This window comes from Tachypleus tridentatus, chromosome 4, assembly GCF_004210375.1.
Source record: "Tachypleus tridentatus isolate NWPU-2018 chromosome 4, ASM421037v1, whole genome shotgun sequence".
Classification (NCBI taxonomy): Eukaryota; Metazoa; Arthropoda; class Merostomata; order Xiphosura; family Limulidae; genus Tachypleus; species Tachypleus tridentatus.
In genome coordinates this window covers 18,176,631-18,200,601 of record NC_134828.1, presented here as the reverse complement: position 1 = coordinate 18,200,601, position 23,971 = coordinate 18,176,631, and the positions used below count along the sequence as shown (strand labels likewise).

The following is a 23,971-nucleotide window of genomic DNA, read 5'->3' as shown; positions in this document are numbered from 1 at the left end:
AGTAATATTTATATAGACCAACTCTTCATTCCACTTGTCAGGTAAGAAACTATGACTGGTTAACTAACAGTAATATTTATATAGACCAACTCTTCATTCTACTTATCAGGTAAGAAACTATGACTGGTTAACTAACAGTAATATTTATATAGACCAACTCTTCATTCAGGTAAGAAACTATGACTGGTTAACTAACAGTAATATTTATATAGACCAACTCTTCATTCCACTTGTCAGGTAAGAAACTATGACTGGTTAACTAACAGTAATATTTATATAGACCAACTCTTCATTCTACTTATCAGGTAAGAAACTATGACTGGTTAACTAACAGTAATATTTATATAGACCAACTCTTCATTCCACTTGTCAGGTAAGAAACTATGACTGGTTAACTAACAGTAATATTTATATAGACCAACTCTTCATTCCACTTGTCAGGTAAGAAACTATGACTGGTTAACTAACAGTAATATTTATATAGACCAATTCATTCTACTTATCAGGTAAGAAACTATGACTGGTTAACTAACAGTAATATTTATATAGACCAACTCTTCATTCCACTTGTCAGGTAAGAAACTATGACTGGTTAACTAACAGTAATATTTATATAGACCAACTCTTCATTCCACTTGTCAGGTAAGAAACTATGACTGGTTAACTAACAGTAATATTTATATAGACCAACTCTTCATTCCACTTGTCAGGTAAGAAACTATGACTGGTTAACTAACAGTAATATTTATATAGACCAACTCTTCATTCTACTTATCAGGTAAGAAACTATGACTGGTTAACTAACAGTAATATTTATATAGACCAACTCTTCATTCTACTTATCAGGTAAGAAACTATGACTGGTTAACTAACAGTAATATTTATATAGACCAACTCTTCATTCCACTTGTCAGGTAAGAAACTATGACTGGTTAACTAACAGTAATATTTATATAGACCAACTCTTTATTCCACTTGTCAGGTAAGAAACTATGACTGGTTAACTAACAGTAATATTTATATAGACCAACTCTTCATTCTACTTATCAGGTAAGAAACTATGACTGGTTAACTAACAGTAATATTTATATAGACCAACTCTTCATTCTACTTATCAGGTAAGAAACTATGACTGGTTAACTAACAGTAATATTTATATAGACCAACTCTTCATTCTACTTATCAGGTAAGAAACTATGACTGGTTAACTAACAGTAATATTTATATAGACCAACTCTTCATTCTACTTTGGATTCTATAGCTGTATACACGTTTTAAGTTATATGAACTGAATCTGTTCTGAACTGTTACAATTGTGTAAATATTTAACACCCGTTGCGCATTGAAGCCGAAGCGAACCGGAACGGTGTTCTTGTGTTTAAATAAATACACGTATTTATGAAATAGATGTAAATAGTAAATATAATAGTTAATAGTATCAGGTTTAAAAATAACACTATTAGTTTACAGTAATGACTTCAAAATAAAAAATGCACATGGAAAGTATACATTTATTAATGTGAAATTGGTGTATATATTATATATGTAATTCGGTTGGTTCTATAGAAATAACTAATAAATACCAATTATTGTAATTGCCCTAAATTCGGCCCATTCTGCAAATGTAATTCATGAGTCTGACATTATTGACTATAATTTAATTTTTGCTTTGTGGTAAATAATTCTACCACTTTAACACTGATTGGTAACCACCAGTGGCGTAGGTTTTTTACACCCGATGGGAAGGGGATGATTTTTTCAACCACTTATGTGGACTGTTCAATTTGCAAATTGGTAATCTCTGATTACGTGAACCTGAAAGCTGTAAACATGCAGTTACAGAGTAATCTTGTTGCCACGATACTTGCATGTAGACTTAGGCCTACTGACCGATACTTACGAACTATCGCTTAGATCGAAAAGCTTAGAAGCACGCCTATATTAAAGATGTACATTTCGGCTAATGAAAAAGCCTACATCTAGGCCTAATTATGTAATTCGATTCGTAAGAATCACAAGAACAAACACACAATTTGTAGGCCTGTGATGCAATAAAACAATTCAACAGACCAAACTATAGGGGGGGGATGATTGTATGCACCATACAGAGCACCTAAAAGGAAGGGTGGATGTATCCTACCCATTCCCCCAGAATCTACGCCCCTGTACTAACTACCTATAAGGAGCCGTGTTTTACCCCCATAAACATTTTTCAATTACAAACCAGTCTCTGCTTGGATTGTATTTTGTTGAAGCCTCATTTAAGGACAAACCATCCGATTTTTCAATCTATTGTCATGGAAAGATGTTAGGCCTAAAACCCCAGGTGATATAATAAAACACGTTATTCTTAAGTAGGATATCTAGATAAGTCTACTACTGCCAGCAAAATGGATCTCATTCCTAGTTTACCTTTCTTTGAAGAACATTTCGAAATTCATTAAACAATAACGTAAACAAATGCTGAGTTGGAAGGTCTTACCGTCTTCAGATTTCTGCTGGGAACGGTGAAGTTTGGATCAACCGTAACGTCCCTCTGGTTTCTAATTAATTACATTTTACTTTCGAATAATATCTGACATATACTAATTGATAACTGAAATAAAAACTTTTGATATTGTAGTAACGTAACAATACTTTAAAGCACCCCATGAGAAAACTGTTTGATGTATTTAAATAGGATTACTGTAAATGTCTTAGTAAAGTTGAATACACATAATCAAAAAATTCTGAACCTATAATAAAAAAATTTTTTAAACATTAAAAAAAACACATATTGCTAAGTTTCGAACAAACGTTAATTATCACCTAGTTTCGATGACAAATGATGCAAGTGACACGTGACGATAACAGTCTACATACAGTTCAGAAACTGGAAAAACAAACTAAAATATGGTAAATAAGTGCTGATTCTAATTATTAGAATCTGGTGCTTGGTGATGCTATTATTGGTGAAAAAATTGTAATAATTAAAATCAAAAGTTTTCTATTGTAAAGTTTGCCGTATTTGTATTTTTTTCAATTAATTAATCTACAGTGTTTTAATACACGAAAACCATCTTTAATAAAGAAGCCCTGATTTAAAACAGGTTTTTAGTTTATTTTCAAAAATCAATTTTAAAGTGTTGTTTTTTCATATTTTTTTCTTCATTGGACAAGGATACATATATCCTTATGTATAATATTTAGATTATCTTATACGTGTATTATCAGTACCCGTTCTGGGGAACAGGATAGGCCTAGCTTTGTTCTCCCATCCCCTGTCGACCATCTTCAGATATTAATTTTCAAACGTAAATGTATATGTAATATCATATTTAATTTGCTTTAATGTGAATGTTTTTATTAATGTAATACTGTGTTCACATTATGAGAAAAGAAAAGTAAAATAAAATACGTTTACTGACTTGACTTTAACGTCATTTTCCACAATAAATATTATATTGCAAGCCTCACTCTCTTCACGTAGTTTATTTTATGGTGGATGACATAATTTTATTTTTTGGACTAGGCCTACTGTTTGCTTTTCCACACATATTTATATGCAAAAACGGCTCGTTTGGGCTGAGAAAACACTTTACATAGAAGAGCGAACAACGTTTCGACCTTCTTCGGCCATCGTCAGGTTCACCTTTTTGCACCTTTACGTGAGAGAAGTGTGTCCTGCGCAGTCAACGTAGCTGTCAAACAATCAAGCAAACAAATAAAAATATAGATTTCGAGTTTCATATATAGATATCTGTAAGCCAATGACTTAGGATAATGGACAACATATGTATTAGCTTTAGTTTCAAGACAACCTATCTCAATGAATCAAGACAAAATTAATTTGGTAATGAACATATATAATCGAAAATGCCATTCTTATTTATATTACTAGTGTAAAACCTTATCAAAAATGGCGGAAAAGCAAAGTCAACAAAATTTGAATTATCCAATATACATTTACAAATTTGCCGCCAATAAACAGACAAGAAAAATATAGGATCTTCTAGCTTCGGGAAACCAAAGCCCATCATGAGCTTTGGTGACTCTTCCCAGCATCGGATCTTGTCCAGTGATCACAGTTATTTTATTCTCTTCCCAGCATCAGATCTTGTCCATTGATCACAGTTATTTTATTCTCTTCCCAGCATCAGATCTTGTCCAGTGATCACAGTTATTTTATTCTCTTCCCAGCATCAGATCTTGTTCATTGATCACAGTTATTTTATTCTCTTCCCAGCATTAGATCTTGTTCATTGATCACAGTTATTTTATTATCTTCCCAGCATCAGATCTTGTTCATTGATCACAGTTATTTTATTATCTTCCTAGCATCGGATCTTGTTCATTGATTACAGTTATTTTATTCTCTTCCCAGCATCAGATCTTGTCCATTGATCACAGTTATTTTATAATAACATAAATTGTATTATTGTATTAGTTCTCTTAAAATCACATTTCTTGTAAATACTCGTAATGAATCGTAATTCAAAATCTTCTATTTATAACAAACGGTAAGTTCATTTCACTCGGTGCTAAATACATATTTGGTATAAAAACTCTTATTTACAGAATTTGACATAGCAGAAAAAAATGTCGAAATTTAAGACCAAATTTTGTCTACATCAGCGATGGAATTCAATCAAAATGGGAAAAGTGGAAAAAAGTGGAACTGGATTCGTGTAATTCACAAAATTTCGGCCCCCTAGTGACTCAGCGATATGTCTGCGGACTTACAACGATAAAAACCGGGTTTCGATATTGTGGTGGGCAGAGCACAGATAGCCCATTGTGTAGCTTTGTGCTAAATTCAAAACAAGAACAACAACACGAAATTTAGTTAAATCGGGCATGATCGATTGACTAACCCACTAACACTTAGCCTTTACATTTCTGATAACACTATGTAACAAAATTTTTACTTTTTCTTGTTCCTGGACAGAAAGTGTTATTTTTCAATTACTTATGTCTAAAGTAAATGGAAAAGACCTATTTTTCTCTTCAAACTTTGCTTTTGTGATCTAGGAGCGTATAACGAAAACATGATGGGAGACTATATTTGGGAGCTGATAGGTGAAAGTGATTTACATTATAGTCGCAAATCTCGAAAAACTAGTCAGTTTTAAACATTTTTGTTCACTTTTGTATAACTTTAGTATAAATACATGTAAATCTTGATTCATATGTTGTTTTATTCAGACCTTATGTAAATGAAAATGTGCAAATTTGTCAGTTTTTACATAGAAAATAGGTTAATTTCTAAATTTCATTATCCAGGTCACAAAAGCAAAGTCTGAGGGGAATAATGGTTATTTTCCGTACTTTTACAACATAAGCAATTAATAAATAACACATACTATCAAGGAACAAAGGTTGTGTTACGTAGTGTAACAAATAGGATATCTTGTGTAACAAATATGAATTACCATATTCCGCATAATATCTCGTGAGGTTTAATCAGATTTAGCCATAAAGTAAATTAACATTACAGGATAATTCTGGTAATTACATTAATTTAGTTGTCAATTGCATAAATTGATTATATTTTTCATTAATTATCCTTTTTTAGGCCTAATGACTTCTCGTCCAGCAGAGGCGTGCACACCTGTTTACTTTGACGCAAGAACCAGACGATTTACCACACTTACTTGTAAGTAATGATTCTTAATTTCTACGGAGATTTAATGACATTAGAATCTAAAGAATCTTCTTCTGGTGCTACGTGTACATATGCCCTTACTCTCCACGTAGATAACTCCTTAAAAACTAGAGAAATGAAAACTGTAAGTTCACGCAACACTCGAAGCCTGAACTTTTGAGTTTAACCTAGCTGAGCGCATGAAACCTGCCAAAGACTCTGTGTACGTCAAATAATAAACTTCGGATACTTTTGAAAACAATTAGTAAAAAGTCTTAATAGCTATAAACAGACATTGAACTTCAGTGATCGGTTCGATAACTTGTTCGTGTGATTTTTATTAATGATTTGTTATTTCATTAATAATTATTAGTTTTATTCAGCACGAACTATAAGCTATATACAGCTATTAATTAACTGTACACACAAGAGACGCTTAAAAGCTTTACTAAAACCTTTATTCTTGCTTGTTAGGTGACGTGAAAACGGCAAAGGAACGTGTTTACTGGTATTCAGTATTAAATATTTCTTGTGTTATGGTTTTGCAAATCAAATTATCTCAAATGAAAACGAATAAAACACATTACAAAGCTTATGTGTGAGATCGGACCCGGCATGGCCAGGTGGTTAAGGCGCTCGACTCGTGATCTGAGGGTTGTGGGTTCGAATCCCCGTCGTACCAACCGTGATCGTCCTTTCAGCTGTGGCGCGTTATAATGTGCGGTAACTCCCACTAATCATTGGTAAAAGAGTAGCCCAAGAGTTGGCGGTGGGTGGTGATGACTGTCTGCTTTCCCTATAGTTAATTTAGGAACGACTAGTGCAGATAGCCCTCGTATAGCTTTGCGCGAAATTCAAAACAAACCAATTATTTGTGAGGTGATATCATTTTTATGGTGGCTTCGCTACGTTACCCCTTCTTTGCTAATAGTAATACGTTTCTCAGACATAAAAACACAACCACATCTTATAAAGTACGTCAGATATGTCACAATGTTTATATCTTACTCTTCAAAAGATTGTCGATAGAAAATAGTTACAGATAAATAAATTGTATTTTCCTTTTCAGTGTAAAGTATTGCAATGGAAGTTTCCAGAAGATGGCGGTTGGTACTCAGGTGCGGTTTGAATGTTTTATAGTAATTTATTATGAAGTCTAACGTAACGGATGGATTTAAAACCACAACTAAGTGGGAGATTAAAGCTTGGCCTATTTGAATTTCTACAGCATCAACCCCTTGGGTAGCGGAATGTCCTCTGGTCGGAAGATACATGATCCAATCCCCACAGTCGCAGATGGCTCAATTTGTCTCTGACGATTTGGAGAACAGCGTGTGCTCTGAACATTTAGAGTCCGGCTGCAGGTCGACTGATCGACTTGTGTTCCTGAGTGAGTGCTCTTCCGAGAAAAGGGCTAAAAGTAAGATATTTAGTATCATCTAGCTTGTAATCCCACCATCTGTGAATAGACAAGTTATTAAGAAATACTTTTTATTTTACCCAATACGCTTGTAAGTTGAAAAATAAAACAGCTGTTAAATAATTTATATCAAGAGGATATGTTTTCAAATTTAATATATCACACGATGTAACAAAATTTTTACTTTTTCTTGGTCCTGGGCAAAAAGTGTTATTTCCCAATTGCTTGTGCCTAAAATAAATGGAAAAGACCTATTTTTCTCTTCAAACGTTGCTTTTGTGACCTAGGAGCGTATAACGAAAACATTATGGGAGAATATATATATTTGGGAGCTGATAGGTGAAAGTGATTTACATTACAGTCGCAAATCTCGAAAAACTATTCACTTCTAAACGTTTTTTGTGTAACCTTAGTATAAATACATGTAAATCTTGATTCATGTGTTGTTTTATTCAGACCTTATGTAAATGAAAATGTGCAAATTTGCCTGTTTTTACATAGAAAATAGGTTAATTTCTAAATTTCATTATCCAGGTCACAAAAGCAAAGTTTGAAGGGAATAATGACCATTTTCTGTACTTTTACAACATAAGCAATTATGAAATAACACATACTATCCAGGATCAAAATTTGTGATACATAGTGTTGAAAGTATGCATTTATAAAACACTGGGCAATTCTGCAAAGAGATTGAGTTATAAGCGTCGACAAAGAAATATTGTTATTAAAGAAGACATAAATAATAAACCATCTTCTCTATAGTGTTATTGGAAATAAACGTTAAATAAAAGTTGTAGGCTCTCAAAGTATCAGAATAAAACAAGACACATTTTACGTGTAACGTCCTTTGTAGAAACAGCGGTAAGACTATAAAATTAAGGGTTCGATTACTCTCGATTGACATGCAGATAGCCCGGTGTGGCTTTACTACCAGAAGACACACAGACGTCATGCGATTTAGTAAAGTTTTTAAAAGATGAATATCACTATGATATGTGTAACATTACAAGTGTTTTGTTTTTAATTTGTAAAGGTAAACATTTCTTACATACCAAAATTTTTGAAGACCAATTTAAAAGTGTTAACTTATCAGGTATAAAATACTGTTTCTATTGAGCTGGGCCCGGCGTGACGAGGTGGTGAAGGCACTCGACTCATAATCTGAGGACCATGGGTTCGAATCCCCTTCGCACCAAACATGCTCGCCCTTTCAGCTGCGGGGTGTTATAATGTGTGGGCCATCCCACTATTCGTTGGTAAAAGGGTAGCCCAAGAGTTGGCGGTGGGTAGTGATGACTAGCTACCTTCCCTTTAATTTTACACTGCTAAGTTAGGGACAGCTAGCGCAGATAGCCCTCGGGTAGATTTGCCAAACAAACCAAACCTTTGAGCTAACCACATATAGTTTCTGAACCATATAAAAGATGGTGTAGCTGGAACGTTTCTTACACTTCTATTAATGTGTATCTTAGCGATACCTGTTCTTCCTATTTTCACTTATGGAATAAACAAGTGACGAATAAATGATAAGCGTATTTTGGTAGAATTAATTCTACTGTAATGCACACACTATTTCTCACAGTACGAATCAGATTGTTACTGCATTTTACGCCTTGTAAGAAGCATTTTTTTTCTTTAACCTGTTGACTGCCAGGTATTTCAGCTGCTACAATACAACTCTAATGCTTCTTCATTTTGTAACTTTTTTCGTGACGCCATTTTGGATCGAAAGTGAAACAATTTGTAAGTAGGTCAAATACATGTATGGTGCTGATATCCAGCGTTGAAGTTAGGTATTATTGAGAACGAATTAACTCGTCCGTGGCACTGTGTTACCGATCGGCTTGGACGAGTTATCTCGTCTACGGCACTGAACAGGTTAAAAATACCATGAACAATTCCATGCGTCTTCCAAGACAAAATAATGGGTTAAGACAAGAGGTTAGCCTGGGGTCTACTGAAAACGTCTTCTCATACAAATCGTAATCTCATAACTTACCAATTACAAGTATTTTCAATAAAATAAAACATTCAATTTAACTAATATTGTCGATATACTGTGAAGAATATGATTTATTTGACCGTATTTACTCGGTAGGTTGAGAAAAGTCAAGGTTACATCAAGGTGTTGGTTGCTGAGTCAAAATATTTTTTTCTTAGGATTATCTTTCCAAAATTAGGGTGCGCGTCTTTCACGATGTCGGCCCGGCATGACCAAGTGTGTTAAGGCGTTCGACTCGTAATCCGAGGGTCGCGGGTTCGCATCCCCGTCGCATCAAACATGCTCGCCCTCCCAGCCGTGGGGGCGTTATAATGTGACGGTCAATCCCACTTTTCGTTGGTAAAAGAGTAGCCCAAGAGTTGGCGGTGGGTGGTGATGACTAGCAGCCTTCCCTCTAGTCTTACACTGCTAAATTAGGGACGGCTAGCACAGATAGCCCTCGAGTAGCTTTGTGCGAAATTCGAAAACAAACAAACAATCCATGATGTAACGTCTTACAAGACGTAAAATACGGTAATCCTTATAGGCACAGATAACAAACATTAATTTTGTTACTCTGAAAGTAACTGATGTCTGATCAGTTTTTCAATATTTAACCTCTTCCTACAAGAGTTATTATTTTTTCTTGACAGTCCTAAAGCGCACTGTCGTTCCAAAACCTAACCCTCTCAAAGTATTTGCTGTTAGTGATACGTAATGTGTCCTAATATTTCATTAGTACTTTTTCTCTCGTAGGAATAATGGACACTTACATGTTATTATATAACTGCCAAAGTTTTTTTTTTTTTAAAGAGTCTTAGATGAGATGCCCCATGAGACCATAATCTATAAACATTACTGAGGTAAGTGTTTCGGGTGTTCAAGACAGGAGAAACATTAGTGGTGTTCAATAGGACAGTGTACTAAAAGGAACAATATTAGAACAGTGGAAAATAACAATGGACGACGCAAGTTTGTCTTTAGGTACCAGATAATGATAAAAGATTAATGGTCACACAAATCGACGTTCCTAATGTGATAAAACCTTTTATCCTGATATTAAAGAGTTGAGAAAGTGCAGACCTGTTCGTGTGCTATAAGATTACTTGAACCTTTGTTGCAAAGAAAACCATGATAGCTTCTAAAAACAAAAATGAAGGCCTTACAAAGTGTACAAAAGAAATTGTTTGTTTGTTTCTCCTAAACTCTCCACAGAGCAACTTCTGTCACCGTAAAAACAGATCAATTGAATTATTAACTCAGACACTTTGAATCCAGGGAAGAATCCTGTAGAATCCAAGTGATAATTTTGTTAACATTTAAAATGTTGACAACAAAATGTCTGTTGGATTAATGCGCATTTTGAAAGAACGCTCAACATGGAATCTTCCGAGCAACTCAGATAACTTCCTTTTACCGACTTAGTTGCCTATATTCTGTGTTTGTTCGTTGTTGAGCGCAAAAACTACACAATGAGCTATTTGTGTTCTACATATTGAAATTCAATTTTAAGCGTTGTATCGCAACCCGATGTTATATCGAAACCCGATTTTGAGCACTATACAAAAACCCTCATAGCTGCTGCCATTTCATGCGAGGGTCTCAGCAAACCACTTTATTGATCGACACAATGAACTGAAGTTTGATGGCTTAGGCTACTCTTCGTGCAGAAAGACATTTGAATATCACAGTTTTTTAACGGTAGCTTCAATTACTGTTTTTAATTATATTCATGTTCGGAAAAATGAAATAATTTCACATAACTAATATCAAATATTACTATTTAACAAATCAGTGTAAAGAATATCACCCGATGTATTCTAGTTTATAAATACGTAATACGAAGCTCTGAAAACTATGATTTATAAACATTGAAATTGAAGAAGCTAACATTTAAACTTGATTGCATACAAAGCAACAGGATCTCGGTGATTTGAGAGTGACAAAAGACAGATTTATAACGCAGTTTTGAAACATGTCTAATTTTGAGACGTTGTGGGCATATGAAGATAAATGTGAGAAAATATTATTTTTATAACAAGTTTGTTTGTTTTGAATTTCGCGCAAAGTTACTCAAGGGCTATCTGCGCTAGCCGTCCTTTATTTACTAGTGTAAGACTAGAGGAAAGGCAACCAGTCATCACCACCCACCACCAACTCGCGGGCTGCTCTTTTACCAACGAATAGTGGGATTGACCGTCGTATTATTACGCCCCCACGGCTAAAAGGGCAAGCATGTTTCGTGCGACAGGGATTCGAAACCGCGACTCTCAGATTACGAGTCGAACGCCTTAACCCACCTGGCCATGCCGGGCCTTTTATAACAAACGTAATGACAAACCGTAACATACTAAGTTTTTGGAGATACGGTGATATATTTCTTACTTTGTAATTATTCAGAACGTCATACATATGTAACCACAATTATTGAATGTGATACGAATATATCTCAGAACGGCTGTTATAGGTATTAACTTTTACTAATAAGGAGAGAACAACGTTTCTACCTTCCTAGGTCATCTTCAGATTAAGAAACCAATATAGTATAACAAATAAGTAATTTATTTACAAACAAAACTATATTCACATTTACATATCTTTCCCCAGTGGCACAACAATATGTCTTCGGACTTTCAACGTTAAAAACCGCATTTCATTACTTGTGGTGGGTGGGCAGATTACGGATAGCCCATTGTGATTATTTAAAAACAAATTACCCTATTAGTAATACTTTTATTCTTGACCCTAACGTATCACTCATTCTTAAGGATATTTTACCTTTATTTTCAATTTTTAACGTCATTTACCATAATAAGTATTTCATATTTAACTTCAATATTTTTCAGACACAATCACTTTTTGTTGTTCTCTTTGCATCCAGTAGGTGTCCGTTCAGACAGTCAAGTGAGGCTATCACCAAGACATATTCAGTGTTATTGTTGTTTAGTGTAAATGAACAAATATTTCTCTCTCTCTCTCTCTCTGTAATCAAATGAATTGTAAAACTAAAACACTAAAGAGTAAACAGTTAACGGTTTCGTTTCTTTTTTTAGGTTTCCAGTGTCATGGCAGTTGGAAAGAAAATCAGACTTATTATCTCATTGCTAGTGCACTCAGGACTCGGAGAAGATATTGCATTGTAAGTTGTTTCTTTCTAGTCTCGGTGAAGCCTTTATTTTCGACCAGTTTGTGGGTCTGAATATAAAGAAGGTTGTTAGATCTCACTGTGTTTGACTAACTGTCACTACTCCTATCCTGTGTTTAGAATAACCCTGCTATTATAATGCATCGGCACGTGCTTGCGGCCTGTATTGAGCTGTTGTATGCCACTTTTCTCGCTCTCAAAAACGGTTATTTTTCTGCCACTTCTATCTACCACTTCCTTCTCGTACGGTCATTAGAGTTTCGTTTTCGGTTCGTTTCATCTCGATCCAAGGTTTCATTGTAACAACTTATTCGATAAAAGTGTTCACTGAATGTCACCTCTCTTCATTACTGTACTTTTTAAATGTATTTCAAATGAAACGCGACCGGATTACTTGTTTAATACTTCTAAATAGTAAAAATACTCAAGGCTACCCGTGACCTGCCCACCTCAGGTATCGAAACTCACTTTTTAGCGTTATAAGTCCACAGACCTTCTGTTGGGCCACCAAACACAGCTGTTTAAATACATTCAATACAATGTTAACTCGCACGGATTACAAATCAATTATACATATATTGCTAGAAACCAGGTTTCGATACCTGTAGTGGGCAAAGTACAGATAACCCCTTGTGACGCTTTGTGCTGAATTTCAAACAAACAATATCCAACCAAAGAAAGTAATCAAACATAACTGAAAATTGTTTGTTATGAATTTAAATTTCTAAGTTCAATAACAATTTTAGTATATATAATGCTATTTTTCAAAGACTTCCTTTCGAAATTTTATAACAGGAAAAATTATATTAGTCGATTAACAAGTCATATTTCTTAACCTACCCAGAACAATTTATACGTCGTAAGTTCAGTCTTGTTTGTTATCGGATTAGCATCTGCTGCGCAGAAAATTCGTCAAGATACTAGCAAAAACTTTTACAGAAAATTCCAGCCAGTTGATGAAGTCTCAGTCAAGAATAATTTACTCCATCACAATCTGAAACGTGAACAAACATCCGCACCATTCTGTGTATGTAATAAGCCAATAAATCACTTGTGCTTGTATCACTTACAATGTAACCATCAATAGTATTAGTTTCGTGGGCTGATAACTGCCTGTATCACACCAGCGATTCGTTTTCTGTCTGTTACCAGCATAACATTCATTTTAGCCCACAGTGGGCCCTCTTTAAGTAGCTACCATTTATAAACACGGTCTAAGCGCTTGTGCACACAAAAGACCCTCCTCTGAATGATTGTATACCCAGCCGTTTATAACAGAATCTTAGGGTTCCTTTCTGTCAGTTTTTCCCCATCATTCAAAGCAGTTTTCAACTTATTAACACACACCATGCGTGTTGTTTTTTAATAGAAGAAAGTACACACGATTTGTTTCACTGATAATGTTCTACTGGTTCAAGTTTTTGAGCTCTTAGGAATATTAGTAACAAATATTTAATATTAAATTTAATTAAATATTAAAACTCGCATCTTTTTTCTTCACCCCTAGTGGCACAGCAGAATGTCTGCAGACTAGAAACTAGCTTACGATACTCGTGTTGGGCAGAGCACAGACAGGTTAGCCCCCTAGTGGCACAGCAGAATGTCTGCAGACTAGAAACTAACTTATGATACTCGTGGTGGGCAGACCACAGACAGGTTAGCCCCCCAGTGGCTCAGCAGAATGTCTGAAGACTAGAAACTAGCTTACGATACTCGTGTTGGGCAGAGCACAGACAGGTTAGCCCCCTAGTGGCACAGCAGAATGTCTGCAGACTAGAAACTAGCTTAAGATACTCGTGTTGGGCAGAGCACAGACAGGTTAGCCCCCTAGTGGCACAGCAGAATGTCTGCAGACTAGAAACTAACTTATGATACTCGTGGTGGGCAGAGCACAGACAGGTTAGCCTCCCAGTGGCTCAGCAGAATGTCTGCAGACTAGAAACTAGCTTACGATACTCGTGTTTGGCAGAGCACAGACAGGTTAGCCCCCTAGTGGCACAGCAGAATGTCTGCGGACTTACAACGCTAAAAATTGAGTTTCGATACCCGTGGTGGGCAGAGCACAGACAGGTTAATTCCAAAAACAAGAAACAGAATAAAGTTTACGTCAAACTATATTTCTTACTAATTGTCAACATTTGTGTTCATACTCATAAGTATACGTATAAATGTTTCTTTATACCCAATTCGACGGTTTGTCCAGAAATTCAGAATGTTCAATTGTGATTATTCTGGCGTTTCGATTGTCGGGCATAAACATTAAACAAAGCAGTTGTTAATAGAATAACTGTAGCACACCACTGAGTATAATAATTGATTGACTTATTTGACTTAGATTCAGGAAGTAAACAAATACCTCCAACGACTCAGAGATAAGTCTGCAGGTTTACGACGCTAACATTCGGGTTTTGATACCCGTGATGGGCACATTTCACATAATAAAAAAGATGCCCAACTGGCTAACAAACCAATAAGCAAGCAGTATTACAAAATGAAATAGAATATTTTATGTCGAAACGGTAATGCCATATAACACGTGCAGATTTGAGGTTCTATTAAATTAATATTCAAATAAAATATACATATAGTAGGCAGTCTTATTTTGTATCACTTTCCTTGTTGTTTCTACATTTTTTATTTTCTTCCAGGTGTTTACGGAAGATGACAAAACTTTTCATTTCTCCGGAAGTCCAGATGTCTGTTTGAGAAACATCAGGCTGGGTAGAGATGGATTTATCGCCTTTAGCCTTAGTGGTAAAAGTGGGTATTTTATGATAATTGTATTCTGTCATAAATAAATATACATAAATATATATATATATAACAAAATAAAAGCTCCCAGAGCATAGCAGTATGTCTGCGGACTCGAAACGCTAGTTGCCGGGTTTCAATAGCCTTGTTGGGCAGAGCACAGACAGCCCTTTGTGTGGCTTTGTGCTGAGTTTCAAACAAACGAACTTCAACTCTAAAATAAGAAAATTAAAAACTGTTGCTACCGAGAAGCTAAATAACCCGGATATTCTAAAGTAAGTAGGGAAACATTTGGGCTTAACTCAGTGTGATATTTGTTTTCTGATTGTCGTGGGTATTGAAACCCGAATTTTACCTTTGTAAGCATGCAGACACTGGAAGAAGAACAGCTCTTCCTTTCCTTAAGGACGGCAACCCCGGTTTAAAAAAATATTTGGATTATCTGTATGCACGTGTGGGGTAAGGAGGGCACCTTTGTCTTTATCTTTCGTTTTGAAACATTTAGGAAAGTTCTGTTAAATTTTCTAATGTAAAACAGTGTTCTTTAGACACCAGATGTGGTTGGAATAGTGAACATCACGCACACCTTTCTGAGCGTGCGCACGAGATAAAAGTTTGCCAACATCCACGTATTCAAGATTCGAATATATTTATCATTCGCTGTGCCACTGTCAGCGACTCTTTTCGGGTTTTTCTTAGTCATTATAAAAGACGGAGTTGAAAGAGTTTGTGGGTGTGAGAGAGCGCGCGCGACTCTCGTAGAATCAATTTTCACCTCTTCTTGGAAAGTAATCATGGTTCGCGTGCAAGGTCTGTCTTCAAGAGCGTGATAACATACAACGTCGTGAGCAAATGCTACCTGGAAAACAAACGTTCCAATTTTTACGATACTTCATGCGTTGCGCGTCTGTTTTCACATAGCGTGCTTTTTTCACAGAATGTATATTATACACGTATACGTGAAAAACCTTCGTCCGTATCTCATACAACACGTATTCAACAGATTTAGTTCTGCAGTGGTATAAATTGATTTCTTGATTTTAATATGTTAAACAGAAAAGATAAAGCAATCCTGCCCATGGATCTATTTCTATCGGGTCTTTAGAATATCAAAATGACAGTGAAACACGTCTCTAATACTTTGTTTAAAAGGTAAAAACGTTTTTCTTGACTCATTAGTAGTATTAAAACACGTTGGGAAATTCGTTATGTGCACCGCGGGAAATCGAACCCCAGATTTCAGCGGACACTCTGATTAGTAGTGGAAATCAAATATTTACCAAAATATTAAATGACGTAACATAATGTTAAGGGAAAACAAACGACCTGACTAAGAAAAGCCAAACTATAAAAAAAGAATTAAAGCCAGCCTTTGTCATTAATATATCTATCGAGGTTTCTTTTAAGCCCACTGCCTCCAAAGGCCACCCATTCAACAGGCCAACTAACCTATTTGAAAAATAAAATTCTCACAACTGATGATGGCTTCTACATTCTCTAAAGCTATATTTCTGTTCCCTAGTTCTATAATTACATTATTAAGTATGAAAAATGTTAATGCATCAACATTATAAATTCCTTTTACAAATTTAAACACAACAATCGGTTCTCCTCTAACTTTTTTTTTTCAAACAGTTCTGAGGAACTTAATCTCTCCTCATATGAGAACCCCTCCATTCCAGGTTCCAACAGCTCAATGTCTTCATTAAGGTAAAGAACACAAGACTGAACACAGTATTATAAATGTGGCCTAACCAGTGTCTGTGTGTGTATTTTCTTATAGCAAAGCTACATCAGACTATCTGCTGAGTCCACAAAGGGGTATCGAACCCTTGATTTTAGCATTGTAAATCTGTAGACTTACCAGTGTACCAGGGGGACGATTAACCAATGTGTGTGTGTTTTTATAGCAAAGCCACATCAGACGACCTGCTGAGTTCACCGAGGGGAATGAAACCCCTAACTTTATCATTGTAAATCCGTAGACTTACCACTGTACCATGGGGACGACTAACCTAACCAATGATGTGTGCAATAAAACAAATAAAAACAAAAAACAACAGACTTGTTGTCTTCATGAAGTGGTTTAAATATTCCCAAATTTATGTTTTAGTTATAGCTACCAACGTTTTTGTTTTGTTTTTAAAAGTCACAAAAAAAGTTCTGCGAAAAAAACTCTGTGTAATGTTAACCTTTGAACCCAAGTAAGGTTTCAAATGAATTGATTTTGCTTTGTAAATATTTTTCGTGAATTCTCTGTGATTGATTTTCCAGTTGCATCGAAAACATCACGGTTGGCTGTTTGGTTTGTATGGCTTTCAATTAATCCAGTAAGTGAAGGTATATATCAAGTTCTTTAAGAAGTCATACAAGACTCGAACCTTCGACTGTTGTTCTTTTGTTGTTTTTTATATACAAACGATTGTTTTATTGTCCTGTCCCCTGTCACAGAATCTAAATCGTCTGTTCTTGGTGTATATACTACTATTAAGTTACACACTTTACCCAAAACACGATCGTATACGACACATCGTGTAAGAACGTCCTTTGCCCTCATCAATATAGAAAGGGCGGTGTGTGGTAATAACTAGCTGCCTTCCCTCTAGTCTTACACTGCTAACTTAGGGACGGCTAGCGCAGATAGCCCTCGAGTATCTTTGCGCGAAATTCAAAAACCAAAAACAAACTTTATCATAGAAATGTTTCGTCGTGTTGGGTTTAAATTACACACCGCTCAGAGTAATTGTGTTGCCATAGATACCATTGAACTCTGTCAGTCGGATAGCGAGTTGCAACCACTACATGTTATTAATCATACATCAGGGAAGAACAGTGGCATGTATTTGTTATCCTTGCGAACTAATAATATCACTAAAGACTTTATTTTTGTATTCAAAGAGAACTTTTTTTGAATAAACACTGACGTATTTTTCGCTACTGAATATAATATCGCGAGTATAGCGTAAAATCGCTTGAGAAACCCGAGGGTTTTCAGTAGGCATTTTAGTTTGTTTGTTTTGAAATAGCACTGAAAGACTAGATGGAAGGCAGCTAGTCATCACCACCCACCACCAACTCTTGGGCTACTCTTTTACTAACGAATAGTGTGATTGACATCACGTAATAACGCCCCAACGGTTGAAAGAGTGACACTAAAATTGCGAATCAATTTCCCTTTTTGTTTTGAAACCGATAATCTGAGTGATTTCTAAAGACAGGATTTCTTCCTTAAGGGGTGAAAATCTGTCTGAATGTTTGATGATTTCCCCAGTGTATCAGTGATACATTTAGAGACAACGGAAAGAAGGTGGGGCTCGATTTCCCTCGGTGCACACAGCAGATAGGCGCACGTGGCTTTACCCTAAAGGACAAACACACGCGTTATTTTACTAATGCGTTTCAATCAGTTGTTGGACAAGAATTTATACATGAATCTTTTTTATATGATACTTGATTACGACACAAGTCATCTCTTATGTTTATCTTGTATTAAACCGACAATATGACAGTGGATTACGACACAAGTCATCTCTTATGTTTATCTTGTAATTAGCTGTTTGATTGTTTTTTCTCTCTGAATTGAAATGACTATAATGTAATATAACATAGAAAAGTTACTGAACGCTAAGTAAGTTTTGTCTCACATAATGCTTTGTGTGTGTGTGTTTTCTTACAGCAAAGCCACATCGGGCTATCTGCTGAGCTTATTGAGTGGAATCGAACCCCTGATTTTAGCGGTGTAAATCCGTAGACTGTACTGACGAGTAGGCGCATAATGCTGTAAAAATATGTTGAATATACTATAACCTTAATAATAACGTTTACCGTTATTTTATGTTTTCTAAAGTAGGCAGATCCAAGTTAAATACTTACAAATAAATATGACAGAACGATTCTTACTATCTCAGTAGCTGATACAGCAGTATGTCTCCGGATTTACAACGCTAAAATTAGGGGTTCGATTCTCCTCGGTGAGCTGAGCAGATAGCCCGATGTGCCTCTGCTATAAGAAAAAAAAATACTGTCTTAGTTAAAAACTGAACCGTTTATAAGTCATGGTTATACTTGAAATTCTTAGAAATATATCTAAACAATAAAAGATATAATGGAATTTATTGAATGTGAAATAGCTCTCTCAGGTTTCAGGGTTAATGAAACTTCGCACAAAAAGAATATTAAACTCTTGAGTCTGAAGGAAATTGTTTCAAGGATTGGCACTTCAGATTTAGAAAACTGTATAACAACATAGAAATGATATAGTTGTTTTGGAATAAATTACAAAGCCACACAATGGGCCATCTGTAATTAGTGATGACTATGATCTGTCTACCACGGCTATAGAAACCCTGTTTCTAGCTGTGTGAGTCCGTAGTCATACCGCAGCGCCACTAGGCGGACAAATCACACACCAATAGTTGTTTCAGAAAGCTACAACACATCAATGGATGAGACAAGGAAAAAACGTCCATGAAGCTAGAATTCGAGTTCCCCAAGTGGTGTTTGGATATACATATTGAGATGTTAGTAATACTATTCTAAATCCAACCAAAATATTAGTATAACCCCCATTCTCAAGGTTATGGGCTAGAAAACCCACTTCTAATTCTTTTGTCCTTGTTGGTTTTCACTCACTTTCAGACCCGACATCGTTAGGTGGTTAAGGCACTTGACTCCTAATCCGAGGATCGCGGGTTCGAATCCCCGTCACACCAAATATGCTTGCCTTTTCAGCTGTGGGGCGTTATAAGGTGACGGTCAATCCTCCTATTCGTTGGTAAAAGAGTAGTCCAACAGTTGATGGTGGGTGGTGATGACTAGCTGCCTTCCCTCTAGTGTTACATTACTAAATTAAGGACAGCTAGCACAGATAACCCTCGTGTAGCTAAATTGTTTGTCGTTTAAGTTTTGATTCTTTGTGAGATTTATTATAATGAAGAAATATTCTTAAGACTGTAAATTTTGAATTTATCGATAATTTTATGTTGTTTTTTCTGTTTTCAGGCCTGTGCAGCGACACAAATGGCTCTTCTGACCGTGCTTGGCTTCAACTGATATTGTTAAACATTGTGTTAGCAGTCTTACCAAAACTGATATAATGGCTCCGTCTTCATGCGATCAGAGTTAATTTGAACCTTTAACACGTTGGAGTTGAATGTAATATGGAGGACATACTATAGAAATTACACGAACTTCTAAAACTACGTTCGTGCAAATATCTGCTGCAAAAGGTTGTGCTCAGAGAACATGGGCAAACGTTGAAAATCGTCTGTGAAATGTGAATAAAGAGCACCAGTGAAAGTAGACAGATATCTGTGGGATGACGTTTACAAACAGGACTTTGAAAAGATAAGTCAGTTGTTTAAATCTCCGGGATTTTTCTGGACATCTCAGACTTGACTAAGTTGAGCGAAAACATTGCAGTTATGAAAGAATTTACGGGCTAATAAATTGAACTTTGATGTAATAATATTTGATTATTGAAATTGTTGTGAGATAATTTAAGTCACGTGGTTAAGCTTAAAGCTTTGGGCTTTTTAATTTATTGAAAAAAAAATAAAGATTACTCATTACTCCACCAGAGGGAATTGGGAACGTTTGCTGTATTTCTTGGTTATTTTTCTATGTGATGTGCTTAAAGCAACTTACACTAAAAATACCAAAATATTACGATTTTTACATACGTTTAATCCTGCTTCTATGATATACTTAATTGCTTGAAGCTACCGGTGCCTTTAAATCGTTATTTCTTAAATCTCAGAGCGATTGTTTCCTGGTGTTATAATAGATGTGTAATTATAACAGTGTATGTAGACAGCCCGGTCCCTAGAAATGACAAATAAAATATAATATTTTATTCATTTCAGTTTTTATTACTAATCTATCAAGAGAATTATCTCACCCTACTGAAAGACAGTGAATACATTTTTGACGCAAGAATTTCATGGTTTTGTAGAGGACCAGAACTTGCGATGGAATTCAAGACGATGTGAAACCAGTTAGAAACAAAGATATTCTAACTCTCTTTGTTGACCTGAAGATGACCTAAGGAGGTCGAAACGTTGTTCTGTACTTTATTTTAATTGAAGGTTTAATATTTTAATACAACCAGAGTTCAGATTCCACGTTCAACAGAGACTGGGTAGCTCCATTGTGTTAAACAACACTCTGATTATAGTAACTTTCCTAATGGACTCACAACTGATAGTTCATGTTCGGGCCCGGCATGGCCAAGCGCGTTAAGGCGTGCGACTCGTAATCGGAGGGTCGCGGGTTCGCATCCCCGTCGCGCCAAACATGCTCGCCCTTTCAGCCGTGGGGCGTTATAATGTGACGGTCAATCCCACTATTCGTTGGTAAAAGAGTAGCCCAAAAGTTGGCGGTGGGTGGCGATGACTAGCTGCCTTCCCTCTAGTCTTACACTGCTAAATTAGGGACGGCTAGCACAGATAGCACTCGAGTAGCTTTGTGCGAAATTAAATATTTAATGAAAGAAAACCGTAACTGAAAAACACATTATTTAAATAATGAAGAACTACTCCAATACTTTACCTTATTCAGAGTCCCAAATGGTCCAAAGACAGCTTTAGATTAAAAATTGTTCAAACATGTCCAACTTTACGAGCTAATGCGTGTATTTAAAATAAAGTTTAGAATTTATCACTGAAATAAGTAACTCAAGAGCTTACCAGTTTAAACTTGTTATAATAATCGCTGTGGAAGCTTTAACAAACACACACACAGAAATCTGCTTGCAATGAGTTCAATTTTTTTTTCACTCGAATGTTAAATATTCATGAACAATATTATTGCTCGAAACCTTCACACCAGATGTCGTTGTAGTGCATTTTACTACTAGAACCTAGTGATTTCGTTCGCCCAGAGAAAGCAGAATGTTTGATTGATTTGAAATCATTTACATTTTTTGGGGGAACTTTTTGCCAGCCCAAAGTCAGGAGAAATTACGAATAGTAACCTTATTAGCAGGATTTCAAACATATATATCCGTACTTTGTTTGTAATGTATGTTCAACGTAAGGTATTATACACGAATAAAAACTTTAAAGGCTTGTTTTGTTTATTACCGTTTCGAAATTCTTGCGTAACGTTAAACAAGCCGTCCCTAATTTTGAGTCGAAGAAAACCAGTTAATCCTCAAGTTCCATGTTGTTGTTTCTTCAGCATCAGTTCGTGAATAATGATTTTTTTAAATTCACGGTTCGTTATGCTAACCATAAGGCTACATCGAGCTCCACCTAAAAGGTGAAAAGCACAGATAACTTCACTGATGAGAAAATAGCCTTGTGGATGTTTTGTGAAGTGAAACTTCACTGATGAGAAAATAGTCTTGTGGATGTTTTGTGAAGTGAAGAGAAGCCATTCAACTATTTCTATCAAACCAGATGTTGGTCAAAAGCCTGAAGCAAAAACTGTTTGTCCGTGAAGTATTTTCATACGTTAAATTGATAACGAGGCCTAAAACATAAAGTCATGCTAGTTAGGTCCAAAAATTTGCATCACGACATAACTAAGTGATTCTTAACTGTTTACAATAGGTTTTTAGTTATTGTATAGCCAGTGGTTTAAATTATATAATATCAAAGTAGAAAAACAAATGTATTAATATGAACGTTTAGGAGCAATTCCCCATTTCTAAAAGCACAGTTAATCCAAATTTCTTCTTGTTACAGCATCGCTTTAAGAACTCACTAGTTCCCTTGGGATGATAGATTGTTGTCTAATATGGTATGTTAGATATAATATAATATGGTATATTAATAGTATTAATATAGTATATTAAAAATATCAATGAATAAACGTACGTCGAACTGAAAAAGCATCTTTGTTAGATGAGACGAACCAAGACTAAATTCGATGACCATCTCAGAGCATTATCATTATTGGATGCTAAACTTAGTGCAATGTTAGCATCTAGGAGAACCGACAAACACAATAAATCTAGTATTAGTCCTCGATTATATGTAAACATGTGCTACATTAACTAGGACGTGCACATTTATGATACTCAATATAGAGCAGGTTAAGAAATCAAAATTAACACATGTTTAACACGCCTCCTAAGATATATTAGATATATATAGAGGGCGTTGGAAATTATCATGAAAACCTTAAAGAATAAAAGTAGAAACAAAAAAATCAAGGAAAAGCACGTGAAACTACAGTTTACAGTCTTTGATACTTTATTCTGTGATTGGTTATTACGTCGTGACCAATCAGAGTGTGCCACATCAGCATAAAACCTATAAACGTCGAAGCAGTTACATTTTATGTAAGATGAATACATTCATGGGACTGAGAAAGCGTAAGACAAGTGAGTAGAAGTCAGTTTTGGTTTAATATGTTTCAATAGGATCTCTGTAAAAGACTGCAGGGAGGTATATTAAAGTTGCACAAGCAATAACAGAAAGACTCGAAGTGAAATTCGAAACTTTACAGAAAGGAAAAGACATGGACGACAGTAGAGAACAAACGTTGCCAGTAGACCTCATTGTAACTAGTGGGAAAAAAAAAATTGTCTTCAACAGATTAAGATACACCAGCACCCAGTGATCTAGATGGTTGGAACTGACTGTTATTATCCATGATACCATTCCTTAGGAACATCACTGAGTGAACAGGCTCATCTGATCACAAGCACCTAACAAACGCAGTTAATCGATATACTGATGGTAATAATATAATGGAATATTACTGCATTGTCTTGACCACATAAAAGATGGAACCCCAATAACCTTGAGGCTGGCTAGACTAATTTAGAAACAAAGTAAGAATGACCAAACAAATCTTGTATAGTAGGGAGGAAACTGCGAGAACATGTTGTGTATAATGTGACAGACTCACGTGCAATGTTCTAGTATAACTCATTCTTATTTAATAAACGTGAAGTGCCACTAAGCAGTTCACCATCTAGTTACAATTACTCATGGTTTGTAAGTCATCTCAGCCTATTGCTTGTATGTTTCCATAGTCATCTCATTAACGTGTGTATATAATTCATATTCATGTGTTGAGGAATGCGCATATATTGTATGT

The 23,971-nt window shown here is 35.6% G+C and overlaps 1 protein-coding gene across 1 annotated transcript in view; it reads left to right on the top strand.

The window, feature by feature from the left end:
- Positions 1-20,777, top strand: part of LOC143248621 (uncharacterized) — a 598,442-nt gene extending 577,665 nt beyond the window's left edge. Inside the window, exons 10-14 of the mRNA XM_076497122.1 lie at positions 5,555-5,635; positions 6,852-7,043; positions 12,078-12,163; positions 14,818-14,929; positions 19,922-20,777. Coding sequence (XP_076353237.1) covers positions 5,555-5,635; positions 6,852-7,043; positions 12,078-12,163; positions 14,818-14,929; positions 19,922-20,016 — 566 coding nt within the window. The 3' untranslated portion in view covers positions 20,017-20,777. The remainder of the gene's footprint in view (positions 1-5,554; positions 5,636-6,851; positions 7,044-12,077; positions 12,164-14,817; positions 14,930-19,921) is intronic.
- The last annotated feature ends 3,194 nt before the right edge of the window (positions 20,778-23,971 follow it).